This window comes from Lagenorhynchus albirostris, chromosome 7 (assembly GCF_949774975.1).
Source record: "Lagenorhynchus albirostris chromosome 7, mLagAlb1.1, whole genome shotgun sequence".
NCBI classification, from domain to species: domain Eukaryota; kingdom Metazoa; phylum Chordata; class Mammalia; order Artiodactyla; family Delphinidae; genus Lagenorhynchus; species Lagenorhynchus albirostris.
The window spans coordinates 64944747-64963230 of NC_083101.1; the positions used below are offsets into that span (position 1 = coordinate 64944747).

The 18484-nt window shown below is 37.3% G+C and overlaps 1 protein-coding gene across 1 annotated transcript in view; it reads left to right on the forward strand.

Moving 5' to 3' along the window:
* CCDC171 (coiled-coil domain containing 171) overlaps window positions 1-18484 on the forward strand; it is a 358774-nt gene that overhangs the window by 120894 nt on the left and 219396 nt on the right. Inside the window, exons 14-17 of the mRNA XM_060155104.1 lie at window positions 11422-11528; window positions 13280-13342; window positions 14230-14430; window positions 17020-17187. Of these exons, the coding sequence (XP_060011087.1) occupies window positions 11422-11528; window positions 13280-13342; window positions 14230-14430; window positions 17020-17187 (539 nt within the window). The remainder of the gene's footprint in view (window positions 1-11421; window positions 11529-13279; window positions 13343-14229; window positions 14431-17019; window positions 17188-18484) is intronic.

Below are 18484 nucleotides of genomic sequence, written 5' to 3' on the forward strand. Positions count from 1 at the left end.
CTGTGGCTTGTGTTGGACTATGGTAACAACGTTCCTTCCAGTTGACCCCCCTAAGCCATGATACTGGTTTTCCAGTCTTGCTGGTTCTTGGTGCCTCATCATATCTTTTTGGTTCTCTTAACCTTTTCACATTTCTGTAAATATCTTCATTAAATTTTCTTCCAGTGAATTCTTCTGAGTATGCCATTTCTTCCTGCTGATACCCTGACTCAGTCACATACCTGCTTCAGACTTGATTTTATTTTTGCTCTTGGCTTCCGTGAAATAGCCCTGTATAACTATAATGGACTCCCTTTCTGCTCATACCACCTCAGGTTGGGTTTTTGTTACTTAACAAAGAGGGATGTAGTTAATAAAGCTTATTGCTCAACATTTTATGGAAGTGCCTGAACAATTGAGATTGCCTTACTGCATCAGACCTGGCTTCAGCTACACAGAGATGACCAAATAATTTGTTCCTCTGAAATGAAGTAATTAAAAAACTTATCTTAGGATAATTCAAGGGTGTGTGTGTGTATGTGTGTGTGTGTGTGTGTGTGTGTGTGAGATTATTTATATAAACATGTATATATAGTATATATGTCTTTAAGAAAAAATCTATTTCAAATACAAATACTCTTACTATGTGATGGTAGCACAGCTTTAGAATTTGTTACACAATTAATTTTGTTATCTTGGAAAGGGTTTTCCAGAGAGATCCTCTGTTTTGTAGTTATGGCAAGTAGGCCATAGTACCTTACCCCCTTTTATTACCTCTTCATACCTTTCAGTTCAATATATACTCTACCTACCGCCCCCCGCCCTCCATTTCAGGAAAAATAATCCATGGTAGAAATTTAGAGGGATGGTTACAAATTTTTTTTTTTTGACTTGCTCTTTAAGATGGTAGGAATGAAAGCTAATTTTCTGAATGAATTTTAGTCCAGAGATGACAGCAGTTGCCAGGTGTTCTATTTCCTGTCTTCAGATTTTGTGGTCTTCTACATGAAGAAATCTTTCTGAAGCAAGAGTAACTCATCAGTTTGTCTTCATGTAGCAGATAAGGTGAAGTTTCAGTTAGTCTAAGACATTCAGGAATTTATTTACTTAGAGGATTTAACTTGATCTTTACACCAGAAATCAGTGTGACAGTTTACACCTTGTTTCCTAGTGCCTCCAACACCTCCTCCCTCTCTTCTGCTTCCACCTTGTTCTCCTTCTGTCTCTTTCTCTAAAGCCATCAGAATGAGCATTTGAAAACCTAAATTAGAGCATGTCATTCCTTTGCTGTAAAGCTCGCTGGGCTCTGCGCTTTGCTAATACTAGAAACTGAAGTGCGGGCAATGGCTTGCAAGACCCTACATGGTCTACCCCTATTTTTATCACTTCTTTGTCCTCACCTCCTACTACCCTCCCCATCCCTCTCCCTGTTTGGGCCACTCTGTCCTCTGGCTGTTTCTTGACCATACCAAGCAAGCTCCTGCCTTGGGGGCCTTTGTGTTGGCCATTGCTTTTACCTGAAACGTTCCTCACCTAGATATATCAGCATAGCTCTCTTTCTTATCTTCCTTGAATCTATGCTCAAATCTCACCTCCGTGAAGCTTACCCACTACCCAGTCCCATGCTGCTTGCCTCCCTACCTCTCTCCCTTTTCTGCTCTACGTTTTATCCCATGGCACTTATTGGTGTCCAACATTTCTAACAGACTATGTGGTGCATTTATTATTATATCAGCGTTGTCAGGGTTCTCCAGAGAAACAGAACCAATAAGATATATATAGATACACACAAGAGGAGATACATTATAGGAGTTGTTGCACATGGTTATGGAGGCTAAGAAATCTCATGATCTGTCCTCTGCAAGCTGAAGAACCAGGAAAGCCAGTGATATAATTCAGTCTGAGTCCAAAAGCCCAAGAAACTGGGGGGCACTGGCATAAGTTCTAGAATCTAAAGGCTCAAGAACCAGGAGCAGGATGTCTGAGGGCTGGAGAAGATGAAAATCCCAGCTTAAAAAAAGAGTATTTTCCCTTCTGCCTTTTTGTTCTATTGGGGTGGGAGGAGGAGGGGATAGGAGTAGGGGGTGGATAAGGGAGGCCAATGGATTGGATATTGCCCTCCCACATTGGTGAGGGCAGATCTTCTTTACTTAGTCTACTGATTCAAATGCTAATCTGTTCCAGAAACACTCTCACAGACACACCCAGAAATAATGTTTTACTAGCTCTCTGGGCATATCTTTAGCGCAGTCAAGTTGGAACATAAAATTAACCATCACAATATCCAAGCTCCATGAGGGCAAGGATCTTTGTCTCTTTTATTTACTAAAGGATTTTAAGCAGGTAGAAGAGTACTTGGCACAAAGGAGGCACTCGAATATTTATTGAATATGAATGAATAAAAAAGCATGAATGAATTGATAGGTTGAAGTTCTATTTTAAATTATAGTTTTTGAGGCTATAAAGGTAGTCATGGAATCTCTTTCAAAATTCTAGCAGCCCTTTGGGTAGTAATCCATAAGGAGTCACCAGGAAGATTGACTTTCCATCTTCATTGGAAAAGATGTACAGTATTTCATGGGTTATAGAAATGTCACCTTGATTCCCTACTATTATTAGATGAGGTAGCCTCAATTTACTCAACTAGGGACATTTATTTCCTATTTCTGCATTCTACTTTCCACTAAAATTGACACACTACAGCTGCTCATATTTCTTTTGATAGAAATTCTTAGAGTGTGTATGGGGAGAAATCCTTTCCCACTTTGAACCCATGTAGTCTTTCTGCCTCAAGTGTTTCTTCTACTATAGTTTTACCTCTGCCTGAGGATGTTAGCAAACGTATAGAATGTGACTTTTCCTTCATTAGGTTCATGAAAGAAAGTTTTTCTTCTGACTCAATCTTGGATCCTCCTTAGGGTGCTTGACTTTTGTGTTGACTGAGACAGAGCCCCTCCAACCCTCTTCAACCTTTCCTTCCTTGAGGAAATCATTTGTAATACTCCAGATGTATTCTTTTTCTTTCTACTGGAGAGGCTGAAGGACCCTAGGAAATAATAGCAACAGCATTTGATGCCTTTAGGTATGTGCATATCACCCAGGAATTGGGCAGTTTCAGGGACTGTTCTTAGGAAAATCGGGACAACAAATGGTACTTTTCCTCTCCTCTCTCCTCCTTCCTATCCTTAGTAAAGGATTATTGCCTAGATCTAGCATCTTCTTGAGAATTTTAATTGTCCTTGTGAACCCCGTGGCTGGTACCTTTTAATTAGAGGTTCATGGTTTACGGAGAAGTTGAGGATGCCTGCAGCACACAGGTCTCCTTTGGTGTCACTTGCCAGTTTCTTCTCTCTTGCTTCCCTCACCTCCCAATTCACTGAGGTTTACAAACCAAACGTGTCCTAATTCATCATGCTCATAGCTTTGGTTTGTGAAATCCAGAGAAGTGACTGCACTAAGAGGGCTCAGCATTTCTAATGAGATCATTAACTAATCACACAATTAAGGTGGCTGAGAAATCAGGAGTCAGGAGAGGCAGTCTGACTCTGAAGGCCTGAGAAACAGGAGACCCTGGTGTAAGTTCCAGTCTGAGGCTGAGTCCAAAGGCAGGAGAAGACTAATGTCCCATTGAAGATAGTCAGGCAGAGAGAAAGAATCCTTTCTTACTTAGCCTTTTGTTCTATTTGGGCCTTCAGTGGGTTAGATGAGGCCTACCCACGTTGGGGAGGGCAGTCTGCTTTACTCAGTCTACTGATTCACATGTCAGCCTCATCCAGAAATAGCCTCATAGACACACCCAGAAATAATGTTTAACTGAATATCTGGGCCCCTAGCCCAGTCAAGTTTACACATAAAATTAACCACCCCTTTTTCTCCTTCCTGCAAACCCCTCATAACCACCATTCTACTTTCTATTTCTATGAATTTGACTACTTTAGGTACCTCATATAATGGAATCATATATTATCTTTTTGTGATTGGCTTATTTTGCTTAGTATAATGTCCTCAAGTTTAATCCATGACATGGCATATGACAGGAATTCCTTCCTTTTTAAGGCAAATAATACTCCATTGTATGTATTTATCACATTTTGTTTATTCATTCATCTGCTGATGGACCTTTGGGTTGCTTCCGCCTCTTGGCTATAGTGAATAGTGCTTCTGTCAACGTGGATATACAAATATCTCTTCTAGACCCTGCTTTCAGTTCTTTTGGATATACACCCAGAAGTGGGATTGTTCCATCAACTTTTATCACAGAACTTGAGTGTACTCAAGTGGGAGTCCTGTGGGATGTCCTGCATTCTAGATATACTCTTTCTTACCACCAATTTTCCCTTGGTAAGCAAGACCAATTGTCTTGGTATAGAAGAACCTTCTTTGCTCTTTGGTTTCCTGGTATGAAGAGCTCAGAAATGACCAGGTGACAGTGTCAGCTTCCATTTTTAATGGAACCATTGCTGTGTCCCATGGTGGAAGCATTTCTTCCTTGGGAATTAAGACTTAGACCAATAGAGCCCACAATTCCTGGGATGGGAAGCAGACATTTCACTGGTGGATCATTAGGTGTAATACGAGCCACTCCCATTTCCAACATTTGATTCCTGGACCTGTGATTCCTGACTATGGGAGAAACATGCCATATATCGATTGCTGACTCAGAGCACAAACTGTATCTTGGAGGATATTATCCTTGTCCCACAAAATGTTGCCATCCAGCCAGTGCTATGAATCTTCAAAAGGCCATTATACTATTCTGTATGCCAGCTACTTCAGAGTGTTGGGAGACATAGTAAGACCAGTGAATTCTATGAAAATGAGCCAATTTCCATACTTCATTTGCTATGAAATGAGTTCCTTGGTCAGAAGCAATGCTATGTGGAATACATAATGGTGAATAAGACATTTTGTAAATTCATGGATGACAATTCAGCAGAAATATTATGGTCAGGGAAGGAAAATGTCTTTCTAGAGTGTCTACCTTAGTAAGAATGAGCATTGATTATTCCATGATGGAAATGACTTAGTATAATCAACTTGCCACAAGGTGACTGGCAGTGCCACTAGAGAGTAGTGTCATATCATGGATTCAGTGTTTGTCTTTGCTATTGGTGGATTTGGCACTTAACAGGAGTTGTAATCCTATCAGCCTTGGCGAATGGAAGTCCATGTTGCTGAGCCCATGCATCACCTCTATTCTTGCTGCCATGACTCCTGTGTTGTAGGGGCAACAAAGATGAGCAAGGACAAAGGTGGCTGGGAAAATATGCTAGCTGACATCCACAGAATACTTCATCTTGTCCTCCTGATTGTTAAGATCCTCCTCTACTTAAGTTGATCTGGGCACAGTGACCATCTGGAGAGGTCTGTCCACACACTCTTGCCCAGAGCACCTTGTTACCAGTTTTCCAATAATGTTCTTTTCGAGTGCCTGACCATTAGCCAAACTGTTAGGTACTACCTCCAAATTAGTGTATATTTGTACCTTTGGTCATCTCTCATTCCAGACAAAATGATAGTTGGGTCCATTACTGCATACTGGGAGGATTTTTGCTTCACCACTGTCCTTCAAGGCCACCCTTGAGTAAGGCTGTCATGCCACAACTGTCAACTTTTGAGTAGTAGCAGCACATCATACAGAAACATCTATATAACAAGCCCATTCCGCCCCCTCCCCCCATTAGTCAACTGGTTTTAGGGAACTTTTCCATGGGTCCAGGGTGTAGGTTAAGAGGGAAGAAGCAATGTAACAAGAATAGGGCCCATGGGAATCTGGATTACTTATTCATGCAACTTGCTTGTACCTTCAGGACTTGTTTGAATCCAGTTTTGTATATACCACTTTCACTTGATGATAGAGTGATATCGTGCATGCCCAAGTTCATGGGCTGGTGGATCAGACATTTTGTGATGGGCAACACAGGTCACATGCCAAATTGGTGGGCATGAATGCAGTATCTGCTAAGGACTAGTAGCCAGTTGAAAGCTGATTTTCAAGAGAATAGTTATCTGTAGAGGATGGCTTCCTTTGTTCCAAAATCCTGAAAGTTTACACTGTCATTCACCTGTAAGGATCTGCCAAACTTGGCCTGCTTAAACTCGAGCAGAGTTTAGAGAACTCTGCTGGTAGAGAACTAAGTGGAATACGGGATGTCTTCCAGAATGAAGAGTTGATCAGAATTTCTACAGACTGGATTATGCTAGAGTTGATGTAGCTCTGAGGTAGGGCCATGAAGGTAGATTGCTGGCCCTGCAAGCAGAAACTAACTGTTTTGGTGATTTTTACTAAAAGGATAGAAGAAATAGCTGCCTTCCAATTGCCAGGAAATGTATCGATTTGCTCCAACAATGAAACTACATCTTTAACTGCAGCTGCAGTTGGAGTCCCATGTGATCATGCTTACAGTAATTCACTATCATTCCTTAAGACCCATCTGTATGCTGCACTAGCCGGACAGATGAGTTAAATGCTGATGTGGTTGGAATCTCCACCCCTTTATACTCTTTAACAGAGGGGCTAATCTCTTCAGTCTCTCCAGGAATGTGGCATTATTTTTGATTTACTATTTTGGTAGGTAAAAGTTTTGGTGACTTCCAATTGCTTTTTTTCTGTTTTGTTTTCCTCTGTAAATCCCTCACTCCATGGGTCAGGTAACTGCTCTGGGCATTGTGCCAGTTTCTGCATTTGTCTTTTATAACAATGCATTCCAAACTGGGGGAATAACTGTGTGGGTTCAGGTACCTACTGGGCCCAGTGGAGATGGACTTTAGCCAAAACTGACCTCTGTAAGCTCCTACCTAACTAGTGAACCACAATAGCATATTAGGTCTCCAGAAATTAGTGTCAGTTCCGATCCACTGTCCAGTTATCCATGGTATATGTGAGTAACTCCCCTTCCTCAGTACGTGGTCACCCGGGTAAATGGTTGCATGTTTCTTTGAGGAAGGCTAGGAGAAAGATTTACATACAGTATACGCTTTTGGCAGTATGTTAGGATTCCTGAAGAGGATCCATCCTCTTTATTCTAGGGACACTGGGTCTGTGAACTAGCTCAAGACTGAGAATTGGTTGAGGGCCAAGACTGTCTTTTGTGTTGATTTAACTCCTAGTTCTGGTAATTAGACCCAGAGCTTTTCTGCTTATACAGATCGGGTAACATTCAAGTAGAGTGCCTATTTTAGTCCTAGGAACACCATGATCAGTTAGCCAAAGCCAGCGGTCTCTGTGGGTAAAACCATTTTGTTTATTGCTTTGAATCCACTGCCCATCATGGTAACCATGTACATTTTGTCTCTGAAAATTAAGTGCTACCACTTGGCCTGTCACTTGAGATTCCAGCATCCCCACTGAATTCAGGGAACCCAGCTTTGTGGCACCATTTCCCACTGTTATCCATGGCTTTCCAGCTACCTGGCCTAGATGCTTACTACCAAGCCATATAGAGCTCATCAACGATTCTGAGGCTCCCCCCAACCAATACATTTCTCAAACCTTGGTAAAGGAAAGGTTTTTTGGACTCTTCCTGGGGACAGAGTAGGTGGGTGAGCAGGATTTACATGATAAATACTGTCCATATGTTAGAGAAGTTATGAGTCATTTTCCTTAAAAACTCTAGAATGGGTACCAGTGTTTGCAAGATAATGAATATGGTTGTTTATGATCTCAGTGAATAAGACAAGTTAATATATGGAATGTAGTCTGAATTTCAAAAGTATAACTGCCAACAAAATGTTTATATTCAGTGCTTTTAGAATGAAAAAAGAATTTTCTTAGTCATCAATGTATTAAATATTTAGATTTTCTCAGGTGAAAAACCCATTTGAATGTCATTTTCTGTGTTTTATTACATGATTAAAAATCAGCATTAAACAACAGGGTTTTTCTTTTCTTTTTTTCCTATTTGTTCTGAAGATGAACGTGACTACTCATGTTCTACAACAGAGATCTTTTTTTTAAAAAAGCTCAGTCTTTTGTTTTATAGTCTCTATTATTTCTTAATAATTGAGGTCTTGCAGGATACTGAAGTAGATAAGAGAATGGTTGACAAGGTGGAGGAAATAGACTCACCTCATTCATTACAGCCTATTGTTTCTCCTGTGGAACTGTGGGGTTACTGAGGTGATAACACCATCTTGAAAAACAGTGGTTTATTTGAGTCATTTAAAAGTATTTAGTTTTTCAGATTGTCCAAAAGGGAACATTTATTTATTTATTTATTTAATTTTTATTTTTTTGCGGTACGCGGGCCTCTCACTGCTGTGGCCTCACCCGTTGCGGAGCACAGGCTCTGGACGCGCAGGCTCAGTGGCCATGGCTTATGGGCCCAGCCGCTCCATGGCATGCGGGATCTTCCTGGACCGGGGCACAAACCCGTGTCCCCTGCATCGGCGGACTCTCAACCACTGCGCCACCAGGGAAGCCCCCAAAAGGGAACATTTAAATAGAAGGTTTGGGACCTGTTCCTCTTCCTCACTCCCTCCTATGGGCTACTAATTCAGAGAAAAGATTTGCCAAGGTATATCTTGTCGAAACATACTTAAAAGTGAGAAAGAGACTGAGACAGGCAGCAGTGATGTGAAAGTATAGGCTGGCACGCATGTACAGAGACACACGTGTATAGGGACAGGGATAGAGAAACTCAGAAGAGTTTTGAGTTGGCGTAATTGAAGTATAAATGACACATGCGGACACATTCTGTTCTTCATTTGGACTTTAACCTTTGAAAAGCTATTTATGACTACTGTTAAAATTTTATTTTATTTTATTTTTTTAATCTTTACTGTGAGGTTTTAGACCATCCACTGATAGGATAGCTTTAATAGTTTATTGTTTTGCGGGCAATAGTACAGTGATTAGGATATTATTAGGTTAAATAAAATTTTAGTCAGTAAGCTCCTGGGTCCTGAGCGACCCTTTCTTTTTATTTGTAAATATTTTCTTCATGTTAAGGGACCAGTAAGTATTTCTTTTTATAATGAATGTGGGTGGGACATAAGGCATACTTTGTACTTCAGCTGAACTTTCTTGTAAAAGCATTTTCAGGCAAAGAAACTTTTTTATGTAGAATATAAGATGTGCATGAGTCAGTAAGGAGAGGGCATTTTGTCTCTTTATTCCTCAACACCCATATTATGATGATTTTATTCTTCTGGATTTCTAAGAGCAAGTTTTCTCCCTTATTGTATAAGCTAAGATTTCCTGGGTGTCCTCGAATGATTTATTCATGACCTACTTGTGTAGTAGCAGAAGAAAAGAATTATACATTACACTTTTTTTATCTTGTGCAAGAGAGCAATATTTTAAAAATATATTTGGTAAGACCTTTAATAAAAATTTTAATGAGTTCTCTCTCCAACTCACAGTCATTACGAAGAGTGTTGTCTTCTTCATTTTCATGGCTGAGAGCGCTGGCTTTCCTGCCCGCCCCCCTCCCCCCAATTGGGATATATGTTGTTTCCATATTACTTTTGGTTTTTTTTTTTTGCGGTACGTGGGCCTCTCACTGTTGTGGCCTCTCCCGTTGCGGAGCGCAGGCTCCAGACACGCAGGCTCAGCGGCCATGGCTCATGGGCTTAGCCGCTCCGCAGCATGTGGGATCTTCCCGGACCAGGGCACGAACCTGCGTTCCTTGCGTCGGCAGGCGGACTCTCAACCACTGAGCCACCAGGGAAGCCCTACTTTCGGTTTTTAAGTTAATTATTCTTCTTCTGTTTAAGAAAATCTAAGGTGTATCCATACTTAAGATAGTGTTTAAATTATACTTTGGTGAATGTAATAAGTTTATTAATAACATTTTGTCCAAAATTAAAATAATAATTATCACTAATACTCTGATATGAATAAAGTTGTTCTGTTATTAACCAAACATTTTTTTCCCCTTTATTCATTCTTTCTTTCCTGTATTACTGCCTTTGTCCCTCCTCTCCCCAAAGTTCCAGCAACTGAGTACTTGAAGAATGGATGAATGATCTTATGTAATTATTTGTTTACAAACTTACCTCCTCTTTTTAGACTGTAAATTCTATGAGAATAGAGACTACACCATTCTTATCTACCTCCATGTGCTTAATGCCTAGGATTAATACATAGTAGGAATGCATTAAATTAGTTGAATGGATGAATCAATGAATAATAAAAAAGGTATTGCGAATGCTTCTTATCGATATTAATATTTAGATTGTAAAATATGATAGGGAGAAAATATAGGAAAATAAAAGTAATTTTAGTAAATATGTTTTAAAATTTGCTATTTAATTTTTAACAGTTAATAAGTAGTACAATAAGCAATCAGTTCAAAGTGGTTTTTGAAACTAAACTTTTGATTATTTTGGATTACTATTTTAAACTACATCTGAGGGACTTCCCTGGTGGTCCAGTGGTAAAGAATCCACTTTACAGTGCAGGGGACCGGGGTTTGATCCCTGGTCAGGCAACTAAGATCCCACATGCTGAGGGGCAGCTAAGCCCATGTGCACAACTACTGAGCTCGCACGCCTCAACTAGAGCCCTAATGCTGCAAACTACAGAGCCCACGTGCCCTGGAGCCTGTGCGCCACAACTAGAGAAGAGAAAACCCACACGCCACAACTAGAGAGAAGCCCATGCACCACCATGAAGAGCCCGCGTTCCTTAACAAATATCCTGCATGCTGCAACTAAGACCCGATGCAGCCAAAAATGAATAAAATAAATAAATAAATAATAAATCTTTAAAAAAAATTTTTAAAATAAACTACATTTGACCATGTGATCTTGATTAGCTCACCTAACTTATGGCCTCCCTAAATTAAAATGGTTTGAGGACATAATATGGAAATACTCATATTTTTACAATGAGTATCAGTTTTAGGGGTTTTAATTGAAACATGATGTGGCCTATGTAGATAATAGTATTTTTTTTTTGATAATAGTATTTTTATTATTTATTTCAAATTGTAACTTGAGAATTTTAAGGATTGAAGAACATTATTTCCAAGCATAACAGAAAATTATGTGCTCTTGTGTTCAGAAATTGTTTAAGAAAAATAGGCCTGACTGATCAGAAACACAAGGACCAAAGTAAATGTATGTAACTCCTCCAAACAGTGTTTAGTATAGACTGTTTATTTAATTGTTGGATAACAGGTGTGTACAAATACTTTAGTTACCTTGGAAATAGGAAAAAAAAAAAAGAGCTTTACTACTAACTACAAGGTGGGCATAGTAAGGTACAAAGTAGCCATAAATTTGGACTTGATATATTATGAACTTAATTTGATCACTTGTTTAGAAAAGCTATTAATACTAGGCTATACAGCAGTATACTTAGGAGAATAAGATTCTACTCGGTATATCATGATGTCTTTTCAGTTATATCTAATTGTAATATCTCTGTTACTGTTTGCTTAGCTTTTGTCTCTTTGCGACTTTAACGGTATATTTTCATCCTGTATTTTTCTCTAGGCATCCACAGGGATAAAGATAAACCTCCCAGCTTCTCTGTTGTCCTTGAGAGTTTGAGGCGTACCTTGACAGATTACCAGAACAAGCTGGAAGATGCATCTAATGAGGTAACACTTGCACTGTTTGGCTCCACACACATAGCCTTCGGCCTGCAGCAGTACGTATTACTTGCTTGTTACAGAGGTCAAAAGTATTGGGAATGTTGATTTGACAGCTTCACAGATACAAAAAATAACAAGTTGTCTGTCACTGTTCTTTCTTTAAATGTGTCCTAAAGTCAGGTCTCAGTCTCTCTTCTGTCACACTACTATTTTCAAAGTTATAAAGACTGTCACTTCTTGGTCTTCATAATTTATCTATTTTAATTTAACAAAAGAGCTATGCAACTCACTTAGTTAATATATGTTATATTTAAATGTTAATGTGTTTTTATGAAATTTGGAATAGGTACTGGAAATTCAGGGTTTGCCAGTATTTTGGCTTAGGAGTTCTACAAATTGTAGAAGTCAATAAAAAAGAAATTAGTGTGCATTCTCTAAAGGGAGTAAAGCATTAGAAGGTTTTAAAAACAAATATCTGTTTGATGTAGCTTGGAGGTTTTTAGTTTCCTGATTGAAAAAGCTCATGCTTTTATTTATCTTCTCTTTTGTATTGTTTAACTTGTGGGTTGATAATTTTCTTGGGTATTAAAATGTTTTATGAATTTGTGCTTTAAAAATTGAAGAGTTTATTTAGTTACATCTTGTTAAATTAGAGAATATGAAGTAACTACATTAAACACAATTAGTTAGCAAAGCAACAAACAATTGTTCCAACCAAAGACAATCCACATAGCATGGAATTTAGTGTTTATCCCTCTGTTTATCTGTTTATTTTATGTAATACAAAGGCCTTGAAACCCTTATATTGCCCATAAGAAGAGGCATATTTTACTTTAGTTTGCTAAGGTGAATAAAGAAGGAAAAGTGAGTCTTCTTAATGCCCTCAGTAATTGTAATTGTTCAAAAGGCATAAAAGAAAGTGACCACTGAAATAATTAAATTTCTATAAAGAGCAAACATTGCTAACTCTCAGTGAGACAAGACAGCCTGTATTGTTAGTAGTTTATGAAACTCTTCTGAGGCCTAGGTCTGGAAGCTGCAGGGTAACTAGGAACATATTACCCACAGCGAATTGTTATTTGGGAGGATGAATGTCACATGATCCTCAGCACAGTTGAAAAGTCGACTCAGCAGGCTTTGGCTTAGTAATGCGCTTTGTTGTGAACCAGTGCCAGAGACAGCAGTGGGGAGACCAAGGGGTGGCTGCAAAGAAAGCAAAAAGAGCAGTCTGACAGAAAGAAGAATGAACTGTCAAAGAAAATAAATCACAAGCGGAGCAGGACCAACTGATGACCTGCCACAAGCCTTCCCAGTAGGACAGCATGTGACCGACCCTGAAGTTGTCATATGGACTGAGAGACCAGTGAATATTCTCGTGATGTAGAAAGAACAGTCTTCTGGTCTGTCCTTTTTTCTTTCTGTATAGATACCATTGCTTCTGGCATTTTGGTCCAGTAGGATTTTAAGAATAAAGTTGTATTTGTTTACAGGAAGAATGAAATCCTTTATCCAGATATCTAGTAAAAACACAATAACATTACCGACATTTTAAGCTTGAATGCTTTCTTTTCTTTTTAGCCATGTGAACTTGGGACAGAAATTACATAGTTAACCAAAAGAAATAATTTTTTAAGTCTCTGAATTACTATAAAAAATTTGTATTTAAGTAATTGCATAAAAAACATTTAAAGATTAGCTTTTGAGTTACCCACCGTTGAAAAATATTTTAAAAGTTTACTTACATTTTCTTTCATCAGCTAGGCAACATGAATCATGCTAAGGAAAAGACATCTAATGAACTTGAGTCTACCAAACAGAAGGTAGAGTCTCATGCTAAAAATATAAAGGTATTGTGATTTAGAATAACTTTTTCCTTTTTTATTAAGAAACAAATATAATTATTTAGGGAATTTTTTTTTTTAGGGAATATTTTTAAGTAGAGATATCTGAAAATGTATCTTCCTATATTTGATTAAGTATGTTTAGATACAATTAAAAACTTTTTTTGTTGTTGGTCAAAGTAAGAAGAATGTTTTTCATTAAAAAATAAAACTTGATTGGAAATTATTTTGGTTAAAGGAAAAATTCATTTCCCAGATTTAATTATAATACCATAGATTCAAAAAATGATTTAAGATTTGATATCCAGCCTTAGATACACATTCAGCATATTTTACATAGCACATCAGTATTTGGGGTCAGTTTTCATCATTTTGGGGTGGAGCCATTGTTTTTAGTACATCATGCCTAATAGTGGGCTGTGACCACACCTGGCTAAGGTCTAGGGCAACAGTTTATTTTATTTTCTGTGCTGGTCTTATGTACTACATCTTTGCAAAATTGTACTAGTCCAACGTTCAGAGTTGGGATTTTTTGGTGTTGGTTCATGTCGTTTGTCATAGACATACTTGAGTAGAATTTGTTAAGGGTAAGGAGTAAATAGTTCAGCAGAATTTTATGTCACATATTTGAGATTTCTATTGGTATTTGGAATGTCATTGGGAAGTAAATGTTCTTATAGTAAATGTAAGAGATTTATTTTTAAAATGTAATTTACAAGTTTTAAAAATTTTTTGGTCTACCAAATTATATTCTTATAATGAGTTGAAAGGAAAACTCTCAAAGAGCTTTTTGGAGTAAGTAATTAACATTTTATATTTAAATGTTATCATCTTGATACAATCTCTTTATTTGGTGTCTCCAACAGTACCTTCAGGATAAATTGGCTGATGTCAATAAAGAGTTAAGTCATTTACGCACTAAATGTGCAGACAGAGAGGCTCAAATAAGCACTTTAAAAGTGGAACTACAAAATGTGCTGCACTGTTGGGAGAAAGAAAAGGCGCGAGCAGCCCAATCTGAAAGTGAGCTGCAGAAGCTTTCCCAGACTTCCCATACGGATACCGAGGTATTACCTGAGACAAGATGACTTTCAGGAAAGGCCTTGCACTAATCTCAGTTTTAGAAGTTTACATCTGTCAAGTGTCTGTTTTTATTCTTATTTGATTTAATTCAAAAAATTCTTCTGAGCTATTTTGAAATGTTCATGCCAGCTGCAAAATCAGTCATTCCATTACTCTTGTATGATCCTATTTTGCAAGAGAAATAAAGTAGTTGAACCCTTTCATCATTTGTACAAGTAATTTTCGCTATTAGAACATCCTATCCCAAGTAGCTATGCTCCTAACAGTCCTGTTTGCCAATGACAAAATTATTTTTTATTTCAGTAGTTTAGTAGCCTGCCATGGTGGAAAGAATCTTTTTTGTAATCAGAAAGAATTGACATGGATAGAGGTACTTTTATTTACAAACTGTGAATATGGACAAGCCACATAGCTTGGTCTCTCCACATCTTTGTTATTTGCAAAACAGGAATAATATCTACTTTAATAGACAGTCACCTTACTCTTTATAATTGTAGGATATTAAACAAAATTTAGAAAAATACAAGTCCCACAAAGTTAAAAGTTTATTTGGATGCCCTTGAGAGTTACCTATCTGTGTTAATTTATTAATGGCTTCTTAAAATATTATGACAAACTTTTATATAACTGTATGAGCCTGTGTGAGTAGAATTGTTATCTTATATTTTCTTTTACCCATGGGAGGTAGAGCTAGTCTAGCTAGTGTGGAACTAGTTTATCTGAGTCGTCCTGCATATTGAGTTCATTACTCCAACAAATACAAACATGAATGCCAAGAGAGTAAAAAGGAAACATTCTTTCCACTCTTCTTACAGTCTGGGATTTAAATTGTGTCCACATGAAGGGGCTGGAATTGTTCTACACATCAGATAATGATTAAAGTAAAGGAAACTAGAAGCCTGACTGTATTGTAAAGTCAGCATGTCTACAGCATTGTGGTTGGGTTCAACATGTGTGAATTGATTTTGGATCTTGAGATTCTCTTTTCACGCCAAATGGATGATTATCATGCACGGTTCATCACAGCCCAAGCGAAAAGGACATGATGGCAACACAATGAATTACCCTTTCGGAAGAACTCGATCACTTGGCAAAATGTGGAGAGGAACGATTTTTAGTGCCTGAATATTCTGTTTGGTTAGTTATATTTAATAAGATTTTTAAACATCTCAACTTGGTTGAAAATGCAAAAGACATCTTTAATTGCTTAAAAAAGAAAAAGACATAGCATATTTATGAAGACTCTTCTGATATCCTAACTCAAGTTTGTGGATATAACTACATATTCAAATTTTTGGGTTTTTAAATTGTTATATTTGGAAAAAAAACTAAGGTAACATACAGGGAGAATTAAAGATGCACAATTTTATATATATTGGAAAACTTTCACCACAATTTCTAACTATAAAACCTTTACATATACTACATTCAGTTTTTCTTATCTGGAAGATTAGAATTCCTATTTTTTCCTCTTAAATTTTCTTCTTTTAAAAGTTTTCCTGCTGATCTGTTAAAAAATCTTGAGGGAACTTATTTTATCTACATAAAATACTCATTTTGCAGCCTCACAATTACCTTGTCTTGAGTTCCATTCTTTGACTTTATAGATGAAATGCCTTATAAAGAGAGCCATTTAGCATTTTAGTAAGTAAACTCTCCTTGTGTGTTCAAGATGGGATCAGCTTTTTACTGAATTTGCAGTATAGAGTTTCTAGGCCATTAAACAATGGATGGTTTAACTATGACAATGGCAATATAATTTTAAAGGATTTTTTTAAACATATTTTTAAATAGACAGTTTTGGAAGTATATCTTGGGCAGCTATGTCCATTTTTTGGACTGTTAACTTTGTAATATTTAAACACCTACAAATGCCCAGTGTGCCAAATACGGTATGAACTTCTAAGTGGGGAAGAAAAATGAGCCCATCTTCCATCTCTTTCATATCACTGTCTGCCTTGCCTAGGGGGCTTGGGATAGATTTCCTGTAAGTGGTAAGTAAACTGGAATCTCTGGAGGAGGAGGAAAGCTGAATACTTGTGTCCATGTAAAGTACAGATATTGGTATAACTTTCTCTTCAACAGAGCTGGGTAACGCTCTTCTCTTTATATTGGTTTTTTGACTTAAATAACATCTTTTTTGGTAAATGTAAATATGAAATTATAGAATTTCCATACTAAGTTCCAGTTAGAAGGGCTTAGAAACAACTAGTCCAGATACCTCATGTTACAGCTGGGGAAGGTGAGGTCTGAACAGACACTTACTCAGATCACGTCCTTAGCAGTAGCAGAGCTGGTGTCAGAACCCGGATCTTCTGGCTTCCAGACTTGAGATTTCGGTTTTGAAAATAAATGTAAGCAATTTCAAGTTTCTGCCTGATGCTTAATTTTGAATGTAAAAAAAGTCACCAAAATGGCAATATTCTGATACTTGAGTATCTTCATTTCTTTCCAGGATTTTTTTTTTTTTCTTTCTTTCCAGGATTTTTGAAATAAATTCTTCACCATGTATCTTATGTGTTTTACTTCTTACGGTGTTTATATACTGGATTTAATTTCTTTTTTTCTTGTAGGAGAAGCTAACCTTCCTTCATACCTTGTATCAGCACTTGATAGCAGGCTCTGTGCTCATAAAACAACCAGAAGGCATGCTGGATAAATTCTCTTGGTCTGAGCTTTGTGCAGTTTTGCAGGAGAATGTTGATGCCCTGATCGTAGACCTCAACAGGGCTAATGAGAAGGTAACTGTCCTCAGGCACCAGATACCTCTATTAAATTCAGTGACATTTGTCCACATCACAGTATCATTAAGAGGGGCTGACATTCATCTTATTTCAAAAAGAATTTGGGTGTTAATAATTCAATACCATTAATTATGGCTTGTCTACAACTCAGTTTGATGCCATTGCTATGGGCATGTAAATGTGACTGAAGTCTGTATGAAGTCTCTGAGCTCCACTTTCTGTTCAGGACATGCTAATACTGCTAGCCAGTGTTAGCCACAGGGACCTAATTAAAAGAAAATAAATTAATCTTACTGATGAAGCAATTCAAAGAACTTAGTCATTTACATTAATAAACCAACACTTTATGTTAGCATAAAATAGAAACAAGATACAGTTATTCAAAACATGATCTTAAAATTCTTTGCTCAGGAAATAATGAGGTGTTACTTTAAAAGCACTTAAAATTTAAAACTTATGTTTATGATATTTCTTGTAATATAACAAACTGTATATTGCAAAACCCATTCAGTGCTTTAGAATGTAAGAAGGATATATTGTAGGAGAAAACAGTAGACTATTATGGTGCCTTTATCATTCACAAACCTAGGAATTCAGTCTTTCCAAAAAAAAATTTAAAAACCTCGTTTTGGTTTTTGAAAATGAAAGTGGCTTAGCAGTCCAATGTATTCCTCCATTTAAGGTATTGATTCTTATCCCAGGTCTATTGAACTAGTCAGAACTATATTTATGTGATCTAGTTTCCAGATCTTAGTTGCAGTGACATTTGCTCTTAAGGGACACAGAGAGAAAAACTGTTCCCTAAGTTTTTTTTTTCATTACTTCTGTTGAAGTAATCAGCATCTCGGTCCAGTTTTAGAGTAAGAGCATTTTGTCTTGGTCTGATTGGCGAACAATCATAGGCACTGAGAAGTAGGATTGAGGAAATGAGGGAATAAATTGTGAGAAGTGGAGATGCTGTTCTTGATTGTGACTCTGTGTATAACGGATTTGAAAAGTACTGATAATGAAAATGAGTACATGTTTTAATCCTCTGAGATGGTATTGTGTTTCAATAGTTTTTCCTAGTTTCAAACATCATTAATTGTCATACACATTAGATGATGAGGATTTTCTCTCCAGTGTTTTGAATGTGAAATAAAAAATGGTCGGAACATTCTTCTTTGTTATATGTAAAATGTTTGTAGATTTGTAAATCTCATTTAAATACTTCTTTCCCATTGAGGTATCTGAACAGTTTGAGCTTTGCTTCTAGAGGTTAAAATATTCTTCTTAATTTTCTCAGTAAAATTGA